Source organism: Schistocerca nitens, chromosome 2, assembly GCF_023898315.1.
Source record: "Schistocerca nitens isolate TAMUIC-IGC-003100 chromosome 2, iqSchNite1.1, whole genome shotgun sequence".
In the NCBI taxonomy this organism is placed as follows: Eukaryota; Metazoa; Arthropoda; class Insecta; order Orthoptera; family Acrididae; genus Schistocerca; species Schistocerca nitens.
Window position 1 is genome coordinate 27,427,519 of NC_064615.1, and position 17,336 is coordinate 27,444,854.

Genomic DNA, 17,336 nt, shown 5'->3' on the forward strand with positions numbered 1-17,336 from the left:
TAGCCCTTTGGTGGCCTGAGCGAGGCATGTCATCGACAGTTCCGGTCTATCTGTATCTCCTCCATGTCCGAGCAACATCACTTTGGTTCACTCTAAGATGCCTGGACACTTCTCTTGTTGAGAGCCCTTCTGGTGGCACAAAGTAATAATGTGGGCCAGCCACAGTGGCCATGCAGTTCTAGGCGCTTCAGTCTGGAACCGCACGACCGCAACGGTCGCAGGTTCGAATCCTGCCTCGGAAATGGATGTGTGTGATGTCCTTAGGTTGGTTAGGTTTAATTAGTTCTAAGTTCTAGGGGACTGGTGACCTCAGATGTTAAGTCCCATAGTGCTCAGAGCCATTTGATTTAATAATGCGGACGTGATCAAACCGAAGTATTGACTGTCTAGGTGTGGTTGAACTACAGACAACACGAGCCGTATACCTCCTTCCTGGTGGAATGACTGGAACTGATCAACTGTTGGACCCCATCTGTCTAATAGGTGCTGCTCATGCATGGTTGTTTACATCTTTGGATGGGTTTAGTGACATCTCTGAACAGGCAAAGGTACTGTGTCTGCAATACAATATCCACAGTCAACATCTCTCTTCATGAGTTCTGGGAACGGGAGTGACGCAAAACTTTTTTTGATGTGTGTTTTATTTTAGTATGGTTAGGTCTACAAATGGATACTGTTTTCTAATAAACTTTTTCCTTACCATCTCTTTTCTTAGTTTTTCAGAGAGTGTATGTACTGATATGTATCTAGTCATTCTCGCCTGTGTGTGCTGATACGTGCCTAGCCATTTATCATCTGTGTGTGTAGATATATGTCTACTTGACAAGTTGACATGTCTCAGGGAGAACTTAAAGAAGACAGCAAGTCGTGCTGTCAAAATATCATGTGAGAGTGTTGCGAATTATTATTCATGTCAATGTATCATTGGGAAACCCTGAAGAATCACATGTGACTAGTTGTTTATCAATTTTCTCTTCTCTGCATTGGCTTTTTGGATGTGTTAGTTATCTTGTGTTGGTATATCACATTTGTTTGTGTTTATTATCCTGATGGTTTTCACGCATTGTTCTAAGTTGGTAGGATGATTGTTATGCTACTTTCAACACCTACTGTATTCTGTGTAATATGTTTTAAAATTCCTGCATGTCATGCCTATGTATATTGTGTCACAACATTTTTATATTCCTGATCCCTGGAATTTGTCCCTCTTGATTGTTGGTTGGCTTCAGTTTGGTTGGAGAGTTTGTACCATTTTATATGCTTTAAGGAGGCCCTGTATCTTAAGTATTTTTCCATTGTGTGTTAATTTATATGTGTAAGTCGGTACCATATATTTTGTTTTTGTGTGGTGTTGTCACTTTGTGTGTACGAGTTGTGTATATATGTGGGTTTAGGGCTTGTGATTTTTACTGGATTCTGGAGACGTTAAGTGGGTTGTGTTTTGTTTTGTCTTTGTGTTTTAATTTTTGAATGAGTCTTGAATGTGTGTGTTACACCCATACTTCCTACCAATTTGCATGATCGTATGCATTTCTTTTTCATAATTTCTCTTGTTGAGTGAAATCCTGTTTATTCTACAGAATATGTGCCTAAGTGCAGCCAGCTTCTGGTTGTGGGGATTGTTTGATGTTGTATGTTTTATTGGATCTTTGGCTGTACGTTTTTCCATAAATGCTGAAAGAACGTTTGCTATTTTCCTTCATTAATTTTATATTAAGAAAATTTATTTGATCTTCTTTATGTTCTGATGTGCTTTGTTGATTTCTGTGTTGAGTTCATCTGCTTTTCCATTTGGCTCACATAACATACAAATAATGTCATTGACATAACTTTGATCAGTGACTACCTTTTCAAACACACTCCTGGAAATGGAAAAAAGAACACATTGACACCGGTGTGTCAGACCCACCATACCTGCTCCAGACACTGCGAGAGGGCTGTACAAGCAATGATCACACGCACGGCACAGCGGACACACCAGGAACCGCGGTGTTGGCCGTCGAATGGCGCTAGCTGCGCAGCATTTGTGCACCGCCGCCGTCAGTGTCAGCCAGTTTGCCGTGGCATACGGAGCTCCATCGCAGTCTTTAACACTGGTAGCATGCCGCGACAGCGTGGACGTGAACTGTATGTGCAGTTGACGGACTTTGAGCGAGGGCGTATAGTGGGCATGCGGGAGGCCGGGTGGACGTACCGCCGAATTGCTCAACACGTGGGGCGTGAGGTCTCCACAGTACATCGATGTTGTCGCCAGTGGTCGGCGGAAGGTGCACGTGCCCGTTGACCTGGGACCGGACCGCAGCGACGCACGGATGCACGCCAAGACCGTAGTATCCTACGCAGTGCCGTAGGGGACCGCACCGCCACTTCCCAGCAAATTAGGGACACTGTTGCTCCTGGGGTATCGGCGAGGACCATTCGCAACCGTCTCCATGAAGCTGGGCTACAGTCCCGCACACCATTAGGCCGTCTTCCGCTCATGCCCCAACATCGTGCAGCCTGCCTCCAGTGGTGTCGCGACAGGCGTGAATGGAGGGACGAATGGAGACGTGTCGTCTTCAGCGATGAGAGTCGCTTCTGCCTTGGTGCCAATGATGGTCGTATGCGTGTTTGGCGCCGTGCAGGTGAGCGCCACAATCAGGACTGCATACGACCGAGGCACACAGGGCCAACACCCGGCATCATGGTGTGGGGAGCGATCTCCTACACTGGCCGTACACCACTGGTGATCATCGAGGGGACACTGAATAGTGCACGGTACATCCAAACCATCATCGAACCCATCGTTCTACCATTCCTAGACCGGCAAGGGAACTTGCTGTTCCAACAGGACAATGCACGTCCGCGTGTATCCCATGCCACCCAACGTGCTCTAGAAGGTGTAAGTCAACTACCCTGGCCAGCAAGATCTCCGGATCTGTCCCCCATTGAGCATGTTTGGGACTGGATGAAGCGTCGTCTCACGCGGTCTGCACGTCCAGCACGAACGCTGGTCCAACTGAGGCGCCAGGTGGAAATGGCATGGCAAGCCGTTCCACAGGACTACATCCAGCATCTCTACGATCGTCTCCATGGGAGAATAGCAGCCTGCATTGCTGCGAAAGGTGGATATACACTGTACTAGTGCCGACATTGTGCATGCTCTGTTGCCTGTGTCTATGTGCCTGTGGTTCTGTCAGTGTGATCATGTGATGTATCTGACCCCAGGAATGTGTCAATAAAGTTTCCCCTTCCTGGGACAATGAATTCACGGTGTTCTTATTTCAATTTCCAGGAGTGTATCTTGGTTTTCTAAACGACTTATAAAAATGTTGGCTAAGATTCCTGCTATTGGGGATCGCATGGCTAGCCCATCACTTTGCAGATAATATTTATCCTAAAACTGGAAGCAGTTTTGTTGAGTGATCAGTTTGTGGATACTTTTTATATCTGTTATTGCTTTCCTAGTAATGTTGTTGTGGGGATGTAAGATTCTCGCTACATCGAATGAAGTCGCAGATGCTGTGTGTGGTACGTCTATATTCTGTATGTGTTCTATTAGACCCATTTTGACAAAATCCTAAAACATAGATCAGTTGTTTCAGAAAAGTGAAATAGGACTCAGCAGAAAATAATGATACAAAAGTAGAAATTCTAGAAAGGCCAACATTTCAAAACAAGATTAGAAAGTTCGGGTGGTTTTCAGGAAAAGGCTGAAAGTACATCACAGTATGGACAGATAAAATCATAAAAACACACACTGAAAAAATGAAGAAATATTGGAAAGATTGAAAAACAGGAAATAAAACAAAATTCTGAGGAGGTTACCTCATGTGTCCTATCGCACTTAATGACAAACATTTCCAGGAAATGAACAACAGATGGGGAGTAATAATAGAAGCAGATAAACAAAAAATAACTTTTCTTTAGCAAAACACAGGTGACACGGATGTCAATGAAACTTTCTTTCAAGTATCCTGTTACACATTGCACAGTAATGTAAGTCAAAGGTTAACATCATCTTCTCCTTACAGGTTATGTTGTAAGAGGTTAAATAGGAACTTGCAAATATTATGCAAATCTTACTGACTAACTGGAATGAAAAAAGAGATAACTGGTATAAATAGCAGAAATAAAACGTATCACTTTTCTTCAAGACAATACACATGCTATGGCAATGGAAAAACTGAGGGATTATAAAAATAGAGTCCAGTTTTCTTGCAATTAGTCTCATCTCATTTACTCCAGTGTTAATATTTTTCACTACCTTTCTTATCAATATTATCTCATAATATATTATGAAAAGGATAGTTGCTACTCACTGTATAGCGGAGATTCTGAGTCGCAGATAGGCACAACAAAAAGACAGTTGGAAAGTGAGCTTTCAGCCAAGAAGACCTTTGTCATAAACAGACAATACACACACACACACACACACACACACACACACACACACACACACACTCAAACACAACTCACACACATCTAACCATAGTCTCTGGCAACTGAAGCCCAATCATAATATCTCATAATATTTACCACGCCCTATGTGGGTAGTGTTTCAGGGCAGCTCTTGATCCTCTATCCATGAAGACGTTTTTGGTTTGAAACTACAGGGATTGGGTTTGAAGATATGGCTGTCAAAGAAGCATCGTACCAATGAACTTCTTATGAGAAGTTGATGAAACAGCTGGGAAACACGTGCTGAAGTGACTGAAGCTGGCTAGAACATCCCTTCTAGATTGTTCAAGAACATTGGGGAATGTTACAGAATCTTCCAAAAGGTTCAAGAAGTTCTAGAATGTACCAGAATGTCACAGAACATTGAAGTATGTTCAAGAATGTTCTCAAATGCTCCATTATCCTGTTTAGTGGGGATATGTACCAGTTCGGAAAGGTATAGATAGATGATGATGATGAGACACATGTGTCAGTACACTTCTGGAAATGTATTAGAGTGGATCAAGGAAAGGTGAAAATGATAGAAAGTGAAATAAATTTAAGTAAGAGTGAATTGCTTAAGGTAGTGAACAGTGTTATTAAGTGAAATTTTAGTGTGGTAAGTAATATTAACATCTAACAGGATGCAGAAATGTGGAAAAAGGATGACATCTGGCCAGTGGTGAACTGGAAAGTAGGAAACAGAAAGAACAATGCAGAAATGAAACAGATGAGGAAAGAGGAGCATGTTTAGGTTCACAATGGGAGAAAATGAATAGACTGAAAGAAAAGTTGACTGAAGAACAATGAGGCGAAATCAGAGAAGGGGACTGAGTGAGAAACTCATAAATTATATATAGAGAATCTGATGAAGAAACAGGATTATGAAATCAAATAAATGAATAGGTGATGAGATCATAAGTGAATAAACATTAGTGTATGAGAAGAGCAAAGCAGAAAAAATAGAGATTACAGTTTGACAAGTGAAACTTTCTGTTATGATTCCACTAAAGAGTACAACAAACACAAAAATGCTGTCACTGACAAAATGGATCAAGTGTATTAGTTCTGCAGTACCAGGAAATTCAGGAAAAAGGAACAACCGGATTGTGCTGCATGAATGAAAAGATGATTAGTACCAATGGAAGTGCCTCCACCAGAATTATTTCAATACATGACTAGGCAAACTCCAGAACCAAAACATTTTCTACAAAATATGAGAGCATACAATGCCTGTTTTCAAATGACATAATTTGATGGTACTTCCATGAACTTCCAGTCCATCGATTCACTCCTGTGTTTTTGATTAAAGGACAAGTCTATCATAGAGTGGAATCACTGCATGATCTAATAAAATTTTCCAACTGTTTTTCACTGGTGACAAACGGATGGAAGGTGATGAATATCATGCAAATATAAGTGGATTGATATGGGAAATCAGTTAAGAACTGTAGAGGATTTATAATGAACAGCATCAGATAAAATAGTATCCAATGAGCATAAAGTTGTGATCTGAGCCAACAAAAGACCAGCAGGAGAATATAAATGTCAAATAAATGCACCTCAAGCAAAAGAAATTACCATTGTAAATGTGGGCAGTGAGTACACAAGCCATGACATAATTATTCATCAAACAAGAGAAGCATTACAATGTATCACAGAAACACATCATTCTTATGAAACATTTCAATATCTGTTAATTTTTATAAGAGGAAATAATTTTTAGCTCTTCAATTTGAAGCAAAGGAACTCAAATACAGGCACAGAAAACAAACAGAAAAGTTACTATGAAGGAATTTTATGTGTATTGCATATTTAACTTTTTAGAATGTTCTGGGATGTTCTAGAGTTTTTTTTAATGTTTTTGAATATTTATGAAAGCTTGACAATGTTGTCAGTGTTCTATACAGAAATGTCAGTGAGTCAAAGAGTAATTTTTTTTGCAAACTGGGGTACTGTTAGATACTTAAGCGGATTAAAGAGTACTTAAGTCTTTTTGAGCATTCAGGAATATTTTTGAGTGTGAAATACTAACATTTTAAAGATTTTTCTGAATTTTCATTTTTACAATGTTTCTGAGTAATCTAGAATTGTCTCAGAAAACAAATGAAAATAAAGACCAAGTGAAGCCAGAAAGTACTGTTATCTCTCAGTAAACACACCCTTCACTTCATAAGTAGATTGAAAGCATTAAAAAGTCATACTCACGAGCCTGGTCAAATCCAAGAAGCATCTTCTTCAGACCCTTAGCCCTGCGCTCCCATAGCATCAGCTGTTTATCTGTGGCTGCATCTCCGCCTCCACCACAACTAGTCACTGAAGCAGCTGCTGCTGTGTGCTGAATAACGCTACTGAAAGATGCCCGATGCATGTTGATGTTGTTATTATTGTTGTTGTTGCAGGATAGCAGATGATCATCTATGGGTGATATCGCTCCACCTCCCAGTTCTTGTACGCGGCGTTCAGCTTCTGCCAAAAGCTGCTTTAAATGTGAACCCAGTGACTCAGGGGTTTTGACTGAAAATAAAGCAAGTAGCTATCAACAATAGATGACAACACAGGTTTTACATAAAGTAATAAATATTTAATATCAGTTGTATAATAGTTAATATGTCATAAAATCACAATGATCATTCATCAGGCAATACAAATAAAAAGGATAACATCATATTAGCTTCAAACATATATCATTGTAACTATAAGAATGATTGTCAACTTTGGAGATATAGAAATCAATAAATTAACATATTTTGGACATTTTCATTCACTGATATCTTATAGGATAATATTATGGGGAGACTCCTCATTAGGCAAAATGTACTCATTGTACAAAAGCAAGTAAGTATTCAGATGCATCAAATAAGAAGCTGAGAATATTAATAACATCCACACTAATGGAATTTGTTATCAGTAGTAACACAAATATTCACTAGCACAACATCATACGAAAAAATAAACTGCATTATCATTTAATGATACAAAATTTGGCACAGAAATTGAATGAAATTAGCAGTCTAGACAGCAGTCTACCAATGGAAATAAAATGTCTGACAGACAGCAGAAGCAATTTCAAATGTAAATTAAAGATATTTCTCTTTAACAACAACTACACCTAAGAGGAATTCTTGAACAGAAACAGTCATTTATATAGGAGAAAACCCTGTGAATGACCAGCATATAACCATATAAACATTTTTTTGTTCATTTGATATGTTCCACATCACAATGATTATTGTGAATATGATATAACAATTATCATACACAAATTGTGAACTATATGTTAATGCTGTCTTTCTTTATACTGCTAAAGTAGATTTCTTTGTCTGAATGTTGGAAGCACTGAAATCAAGTCACACTTGTCATACAGTATGCACAAACATTAGAAATTAGCTGACACATAAAACTCTGGCTCATGTGAAAAAAGAACAATTACATTAACAGTGTTACTAACACATCTCTTAGAATTAAAAATAAGAAGAGAGCAATACATAAAATAAGGGAAAGGCAATGACTCACCTATAGCAGATCAACAAGTACAGCATACAAATATATAACAGAAAATAGCATTTACACTAGCTCTTTTTCTAACAATAGTACACACATTCACTCATAAACAACCACAAACACAGCCAATTGCACACTCCTGAGTCTTGCCATAGCCACAGTTTTGGTGTCTGTGTGGTTGTGTGTGTGAACGTCTCTACTCTTCCTAGCAGAAATAGAGCTAGTGTTCGAAAGCTAGAGTGAATGCTGTTTTATATATATATATATATATATATATATATATATATATATATATATGTTTCTGTTCTCCATGCATCAAAACACCGTAGATGTATGGTTGCCCTCCCCTTATTTTACATAAAACTGAGAAGAGAGCTAGTTTTTGGATTGTTAGTTTAATCCCACAAGCACCTATTTTTTAATAAAAAGCACTCATTATTGAACACAATATGTTGCAATTTTTTATCTTAAGTGGAATTGTAAAATGTAGATGGCAGAATATCATGCATCAGCATTACAAATTTTTGTTGATAAGTCTATTAGCATGGCACAGGGAAATATAAATAGTAAACATGCCATTGTCCTTAAAATGTCTATGGACGGATTCTTTCTTCCCAAAGTAGTGGCTTCTCTGTAATACCCTAAAAATACATATAATCTTCCTTGTTAATAATAAAAGCATTTAAATGCTAATGATTGTTAATTGATACTGTAACATATAAATGCAGTTTGTAATACATGTCTTTCTCTGTTATTATGCTTAATATCTCTTTCCAAAGGCCTGAAAGTTCTCTTTTGATAGGTTGTGTGCACAGAGTGTGTGTGTGTGTGTGTGTGTGTGTGTGTGTGTGTGAACAATATTGTGCGAACTATAGGCTACTAATTGTACTTGATAAATGAAAGGCAATAACTGAAAATTTATTTGAAATGATGATGGTAAGTGGGATTTTGTTGTCAGCAATTCAACTTTTATGCGGTGTGGATTCTCTTCTTCCTGCAGAGAAGGCCACATTTTGACCACAGTAAACATGAGTAAGTGCAGGTAACTTGCATAAATGGAATGTAAAGTTATTTATTAATTACATCGTAATGTGCAGTGCATTACTCTCCATAGTGAATTACACCTACATTACTCCATGTCTAGTACGTGTCATATCCTTTCCCTTTCAGTAAGTCTTCTGATTAACAGGAACACAATCACAATATATAAACTTCAGACAATGAAACATGTTTTTAACTCAGTATTATTGTGTATAATTTGTATAGTTCTACAAGCTTATCACCTATAATTCAAACCCTCACTCCATATACTGTCTAAAAAGATACTCATTTTTCACTTTCATTAATGATTAGGTTTAGCCTACTGCTTTCAGAAAAGTTAAGGTACACACAAAAATTATTCATCCAAGAGGAACAATGTTAAATGTCCTACCTGCCATTTAATCTACACAATTTTATATTCAGAAACCATTCAACACTGTTAAAAGTACAGTTTCCTTCAGGTTGTTTACTAACACAGATGTGTAGTTATATAGGTTATCTCTAAAATATAAGCAGTGCATTACCTACTGCTAACTGTATTTCACAAACACTGATACATGTTGCTGAAACAATCTCTTTTGTGCTGCACATGATGCTACACTTGTTGGCAATTACAGCTGATGTGCAGCTGTAAGTAGAAAGTGGAGCACTCCAGCCAAGCAGTATTGTTTTCACTTCCCCCCACTCCCTACTTCCACCTGCTCATTTCTTTCTCTCTCTCTTCCACTGTAAATTTCTCCTCTTCATCACTAATGAAATGCAAGCTTTGTATGAAAGAAAATCTATCTTAATAACCTTTCTAAAACTTTACTTTTTTCACCTGTACCTATCTAAATAAAATACTTAGCAAAAAAGAGATGTAACTTCCTAAATACTTTCTTTTATATATAGCTTAATAGATGACTGAAAGTCTAACACATTTCCTATGCCGTTAGTTACCACAGATAACAATGGCCATCATTCTTCATTTGACAGAAATGGTTTTCATAATGAATAATATTTTTATGAATAATTTGCTTCACCTTTTTGATGAAAATATCAAAAATATAAGAACTGGTTGAATCATTGCACTAGATGTGATTTTTTTAGATTTAAAAAATATGATAATCTGTAAAGCCACAATGGCACTAAGCTAGGTTGTTTGAATTTTCCTTTCCTTGACTGATATATAAAAAATGACTACCAGAAACACATAACAGGGTCTGATCTTCAAAAAGTATTAAGTCACTGTACAGTTGTACACTGATAACAAATTACGTGATGCGTGTAACGGAATCATGATGCTTCTCGGTTTGTGTTGACTCATAAAATCCACAGTTATCTTTGCCACAAAGAAAGATTGTAGGTAACATATATTTCATTTTATGTTTGAAAGTTGTAGGCCCATTAACAGAGCACTGTACAGTTATGTAATAAATTGAACTTACAAGCACACTGTGGTACAATGTTTGGCACAGCACTTCACAACATAATATTCATGTGTATATCATCACAATTTTCAGCTTGAGAGTCAATAAATAACCATCAAGGCATCTGACTTGTTGCTAATGTGTAACTACTTCTAGTTTGTTGTAATTATACTCTGTACAGGAAGTGCATTTCATAATGAGGAAGCACTGTTTTCATCAACTGTGCTTGTCCGAATGAAACTGAGACTAGAGATAGCTGTACTTATTTCTTTTATCCTCCTTTGACAAAAAAATAACATTATGTAAAGTTGTTCACACAGAGAAACCACAGAGATGTAGACTATTTCAAGATTTCAGTTATAAAAGAAATCCAGCTACAATAAAATGCTCATGAAAGCTGCAGTAAAATATAATAATTTAAAATATAATAAAAGCTGCTGTAAAATAAAAATGTTAGGATGCTTATGTATCAAGTTATCTATGAAAGGGCTGAGAATTAGTGGCTTATGTCATTATATTGCTGCTACTCTGAAAAAAGTTACTGCTCCTCCTATAGAACAGGAGCCAACAGAAAAGATATCTGCACTACTAAATATGCCTCCAAAACAAATATGTTTTGTCATGAAGGAACCAAATGTATTTTGTCATGAAGGAAGAGACCAAGAATGTTAATGGCAGAGGAGAAAGGAGCACAAATCGAAAGATTTGTCCATAATGGGCTGTTCATCACTGACTGACAGCACTGTCCCCTCCTAGAATCTCGAGCATAGAGCTTTTATTTGTTACAGAATTCTCATACACTTCTAGAAGTGAGTTGCTGTGGTTCTGCTAAGTTTAGACAGTTGTTGCATTATGTCACTGATCACAATGAGACAATACTGTGGCCTTAGTAATTGGTGTATAATATACATTCAGTTGATGAATGTAGAGCTTTGCATTCCACTTGCCCCCTCCCCACCCCTCTTCTGCCCCGGGGATAAATTTCTGTGGACACTCATGGCTGTGACTGATCAAGTAACACACAAAAATATTCAACTTACTGCTTACAATGGCTATTGGAGTTTAAACCAAATTTTGTCCATAAATGACTGTGTCTCATGGAATGTTACTTTGCTGAACCAGTAAATTGATAATGGTTTTCTAGAGTACAAAACAGATAAAACTCTTGGGTTCATTGTTCAGTGAATTAGTGGGGAATTAGAATGTTAAGACATTATGACAAGATATTATGTCTTTCAAAAGATTTATCCAACTGTGTATTACATGTTGCCTTGAACATAAACACGAGTTTAAAAATCAGTACGGACACACTCAGCCCTGTTTGGCAAAACTGTGATTAACACTACATAACAGGTTTTAAGTTGTTAAATGTCCTTCAGACAAAGAAGCATTTTTACAACACTGCTTCTCAGTACTAATGCACTCTTCACTCATTCTCCACACCCAAAGCTCTCATTTATGGCAGAATATGTATGTGAAATAATATGAAACCAATGGGTTAGAAGAATATAACAACTGACTGAAACTGTGCACTGATTCATGACACATGTGGACAGCTCAGGTGAAAGGATATCATCACTGGGAGTCAGGGTTGTTTTCACTCTCCCCATTCCCTACTTCCACCTGCTGAGTTGTTTATGTCTGTCACTGTACATCCATCACTTACGAAATTCAAGGTGGGCACCTATAAGTGAAAGAAAATGTATCTGAAATTACCTTTCTATAACTATTGAATTAAACTGTGCCTATCTGAATAAAATTCCTAGTAGAAAATGGATATAACTCCGTAATTATTATAATTTTTTCTTGCAGAAATAATGAAAAGTCTCTTATCTGAATAAATTAAGTCACTACAATTAATCTGACATTTGTTCGAAAGTTAGTTTGTGAGAGGTGAAGGTGTTTTTATGTAAATGAGACAACCCGAGTAAATCACTACAGAATTTCTTAGCCTTCTGAGGATTTAAGGCAGTTTTCTCAAGTCAGTTGTTTGGTGAAGTTCTGGCATAACATTTCTTTCCAGGTGATTGAGGTAGTAAACAGGACGACCTTAAGGTGAACTTGTTAATCTTTAGGAAGGAATCCTCCACTCTCAAGACGAAAGGAGTTACTGCTCTTACAGACTGAAAAGCACCATTAACGATTATTCTGACTGATAATGAGTCTCGAGTTGACAGGACTAACGGGCGCTCAATTAAGTTTGAAGTAGCAAATGTCTCTCTTCAGCTGTACAATTAGTTCCTTCCAGTACTAATGAATTGCTATTGGGCAAAATGAACAATTCTATCGAAAATAGCAGCCTTTATTTTTCTCTACTGAAGAACGTTATTAAATGTTACTTTAATTAGTGCATAATACCTCTGTCAGACCTGTCAGTACGGAAGCATGGAACACGTATAGCAAGCAAAGTATTTCCTATTCTGAAATTGCAGATGGTAACGATTATTCGAGGAGACATACCCTGAGGCATTAGACATTTAATCCTGTGCGGATTGTCTACCGCGCAGACACTGAAATAATTTCGGTTCTATGATTGAGAATTTTTATAGTACCGTATTTGTTTCTCAAAATATTTGCCTTTAAAATTTATACACTATAGTTTGCGATCGAACCAATTCTGAAAACTATTTTCCCACTCTGATAATGATAGGCCTACTGCAAAAACCTGGTTCTAGAAGAATTCAACAGCTTGTGGTGATCAAACATACATTTTGTTTGTCATTACAGACCAAAAGAAGTCGTTAGACGATAAATCATCTGAGTACTGTGAATGAGATATTAATTGATCTGCTTGATGTGGTGGACCAGGTGGTTTTGTCACGATGAAGATCCATGCGTCGGGCCTGGAAACCGAAATGTCGCGGGTTCGAATCCCGGCCAAAACACCGTTTCTTCGGTCTGCTATGAATGCAGCCTTAATTGCCAATGACGTGTAGATTTGCCAGAATGGCAAGTGGTTCGAATTCCACATTAAATTCCAGGTTCCTTTTATGCTGTAGGATTACGCGGGTAGATTAAAGATTAAAAATTTTAATAGCAGAACAATCATATGGAATGTATTGCAATCTTCGATATACGCGGAAGCCTCTGCCTCGCGATAACTCATATGTCGACCTTCTTCAACCATGACGCGCAATGCATCGATGTTTTCACGAAGCCACAACCGATTTCGATCAAACTTCACGAAATTCATCGTTGGCGGAAGCCCGACCGCGGCGAAATTCAACAAACTGATTGTGAACAGTCTTTTCTATCGGTGACTGATTATCAAAAGTGGATGAGGCGATTCGAGGCATTTTTGTCGAAATCTTACAAAATCAACCAACGAAAAAATACACGAGTAACTTTAAATTTTTCACAATACTATTTCCTTACACAGTCACTTTAAACAAACTCTATACTAAATCGCATAATTTAATTGGTTTTAAGTTTATGGTGTGTCGCCAGAAGGACTAGGTATTACAGTCTCTCCGCGCATTTTTGTAAATAACATTAAGAATCACTAGGTACACACTACACCGAGCACGAATCAACATTATTTCACAATAGTTACTTATTGTTACGGTGCACAATACTGTTACGTAGCTACAGTTAGCAACGAGAATAAACATTTCGGAGCGGCATGAAGTCGGACTTCACCATCAAAAGAGGAAGGAAGGAAGATTGGGATTGACTTACCGTCTACATCGAGGTCTTTGGAGACGGAGCACAAGCTCGGATTTTGTCAAGGATGAGGAAGGAAATCGGTCGTACCTTTTCAAAGGAACCATCCCGGCATTTGCACAGCGCGATTTAGAGACATCGCGTAAAACCTAAATCTGGATAACCGGACGTGAGTTTGAACCGTCGTCCTCCCGAATGCAAGTCCAGTCTGGTACCCACCGCGCCAGCTCGCTGGGAGATATAGAAGGGATCAAGTTAGAGAGTGTGCGATTAGTAGGGGAGAGTGAACTGCCTTGGTAGGCCTATGCTTTCAGACTTTTGCCTCTACCCAGCCCTATCAGTGTCGGATTAGCCACGTATGTAGCAGGAGTTAGCAAATGCTACGGGTCGCGCGCATTGGGATGAGCGGGGTGGGGGGCTCTGCAGTGTTCTCCCATACCGGTCCCAGACTTGTAAGGACTTCTGGTATAGGGCGTTCCATTCCTCCACCAGTGCAATTGACAACTGCTGGATAGTCGCTGGGCATGCAGACGTGCCGCAGTACGTTTCCCTAACGCATAGCACACGTGGTCGATAAGATTTAAGTTGGGTTCTACTCACCGAATATCCTCTTGTTTCAACAGCTCCTCCATCTGCACTGTTTCATGCGGTCGCGCACTGTCATCTACAAAAATGAAGTCAGGGCCGAATACACCCATCAAAAGATGCACATAGGCAAGGGATGTATAGAGAAGGAGTACAGTCACAATAACGTTGACCACTGAGTGCACCGGCTTCAAAGATTTGGGGGTCAGTACGCTCACGCAGCATGAGGATACGACCAGAATCACTACTCAGGCTGAATCTCCTCTCATCCGAGGAGCGCATGCGACTCCACCCTCAGTTGGTCAATGGGTGCACTCCCTATGCTCTTGGCACCGCTTCTAAGTGCGGGTGTCAGCGAAACACAACGTACTGGTCATCGGGCAGAGAGACCACCCCCATGCAGTCGCTGTGCCACTGTGGAGCGTGAGAGTTACGAGCCCCGCAGTCCTGTTGAAATGAAATGTGCTTTTGGCAGGGACTCTCGTCGTTTAGACCGGTCATCTGACGCAAGTCTTTTTAGTCGACGCTACTTCGGTGAGCTGCGTGTCTATGATGACGAGATGACAACATAACAACCAGTCCCCGAGTGTAGAAAATCGCCGGCCGAAGTGGCCGTGCGGTTTAAAGCGCTGCAGTCTGGAACCGCAAGACCGCTACGGTCGCAGGTTCGAATCCTGCCTCGGGCATGGATGTTTGTGATGTCCTTAGGTTAGTTAGGTTTAACTAGTTCTAAGTTCTAGGGGACTAATGACCTCAGCAGTTGAGTCCCATAGTGCTCAGAGCCATTTGAACCATTTTTTTTTTGTAGAAAATCACACACCCGGCCGGGAATCGAAGCTGGGCCCTTCGCATGGCATTCTGCCGCGCTAGCGGCCTCAGGTATGGAGGCGGACTGCAGTCCAGTTGAATCAGTTGCAATTGTACCCGCAATATGACTTGGGTCCCTTCTTGCCTGTTCAACTACACTACTGGCCATTAAAATTGCTACACGAAGAAGAAATGCAGATGATAAACGGGTATTCATTGGACAAATATGTTATACTAGAACTGACATGTGATTACATTTTCACGCAATTTGGCTGCATAGATCCTGAGAAATCAGTACCCAGAACAACCACCTCTGTCCGTAATAACGTCCTTGATACGCCTGGGCATTGAGTTAAACAGTGCTTGGAAGGCGTGTACAGGTACAGCTGCCCATGCAGCTTCAACACGATACCACAGTTCATCAAGAGTAGTGACTGGCGTATTGTGACGAGCCAGTTGCTCGGCCACGATTGACCAGACGTTTTCAATTGGTGAGAGATCTGGAGAATGTGCTGGCCAGGGCAGTAGTCGAACATTTTCTGTATCGAGAAAGGCCCGTACAGGACCTGCAATATGCGGTCGTGAATTATCCTGCTGAAATGTAGGGTTTCGCAGGGATCGAATGAAGGGTAGAGCTACGGGTCGAAACACATCTGAAATGTAACGTCCACTGTTCAAAGAGCCGTCAATGCGAACAAGAGGTGACCGAGACGTGTAACCAATGGCACCCCATACAATCGCGCCGGGTGATATGCCAGTATGGCGATGGCCAATACACGCTTCGAATGTGCGTTCACCGCGATGTCGCCAAACACGGATGTGACCATCGTGATGCTGTAAACAGAACGTGGATTCATCCGAAAAAATGACGTTTTCCCATTCGTGCACCCAGGTTCGTCGTTGAGTACACCATCGCAGGCGCTCTTGTCTGTGATGCAGCATCAAGGGTAACCGCAGCCGTGGTCTGCGAGCTCATAGTCCATGCTGCTGCAAACGACGTCGAACTGTTCGTGCAGATGGTTGTTGTCTTGCAAACGTGCCCCATCTGTTGACTCAGGGATCGAGACGTGGCTGCACGATCCGTTGCAGCCATGCGGATAAGATGCCAGTCATCTCGACTGCTAGTGATACGAGGCTGTTGGGATCCAGCACGGCGTTCCGTACTACCCTCCTGAACCTACCGATTTCATATTCTGCTAACAGTGATTGGATCTCGACCAACGCGAACAGAAATGTCGCGATACGATAAACCGCAATCGCGAGAGGCTACAATCCGACCTTTATCAAAGTCGGAAACGTGATGGTAAGCATTTCTCCTCCTTACACGAGGCATCACAACAACGTTACACCAGGCAATGCCGGTCAACTGCTGTTTGTGTAAGAAAAATCGGTTGGAAACTTTCCTCATGTCAGCACGTTGTAGGTGTCGCCACCGGCGCCAACCTTGTGTGAATGCTCTGAAAAGCTAATCATTTGCATATCACAGCATCTCTTTCCTGATGGTTAAATTTCGCGTCTGTAGCACGTCATCTTCGTGGTGTAGCAATTTTAATGGCCAGTAGTGTATTTAGCGATCATCTGCTGCTGCAGTTCTCCGTAGTCGACCGCCTCTTCTCCTTTGGGAAGTAGTACCTCTTGTTCGGAACGCTTCCCATGTAACTTAAACAACGCTGTGGGCAATATGCAGTGCATTCAAGTTCTAAGGCCTCCGATTTTTTTTCTCAGGACTGGAAAGAGATAGAAACATGCACATTGTTTTAAAATGAGGCCGCCTTCATTGTCAATACGTCCCAGAGATGGCAGCACCGTACGGCAGATGGAATTTTACCGCCAGTGGCGAGAATGAGAACTGTTTTAAATACTTAAAATGGCGACGTTTTCCTTACTTGAACAGCGTGCAATCATTCG

General features: G+C 40.1%; 1 protein-coding gene across 6 annotated transcripts in view; it reads right to left on the reverse strand.

The window, feature by feature from the left end:
- Positions 1–17,336, reverse strand: part of LOC126235685 (ankyrin repeat and fibronectin type-III domain-containing protein 1) — a 760,613-nt gene that overhangs the window by 125,996 nt on the left and 617,281 nt on the right. For all 6 annotated transcript variants that reach the window (XM_049944422.1, XM_049944426.1, XM_049944427.1 and 3 more), the window contains one exon: positions 6,628–6,936. In XM_049944422.1, coding sequence (XP_049800379.1) covers positions 6,628–6,936 — 309 coding nt within the window. The remainder of the gene's footprint in view (positions 1–6,627; positions 6,937–17,336) is intronic.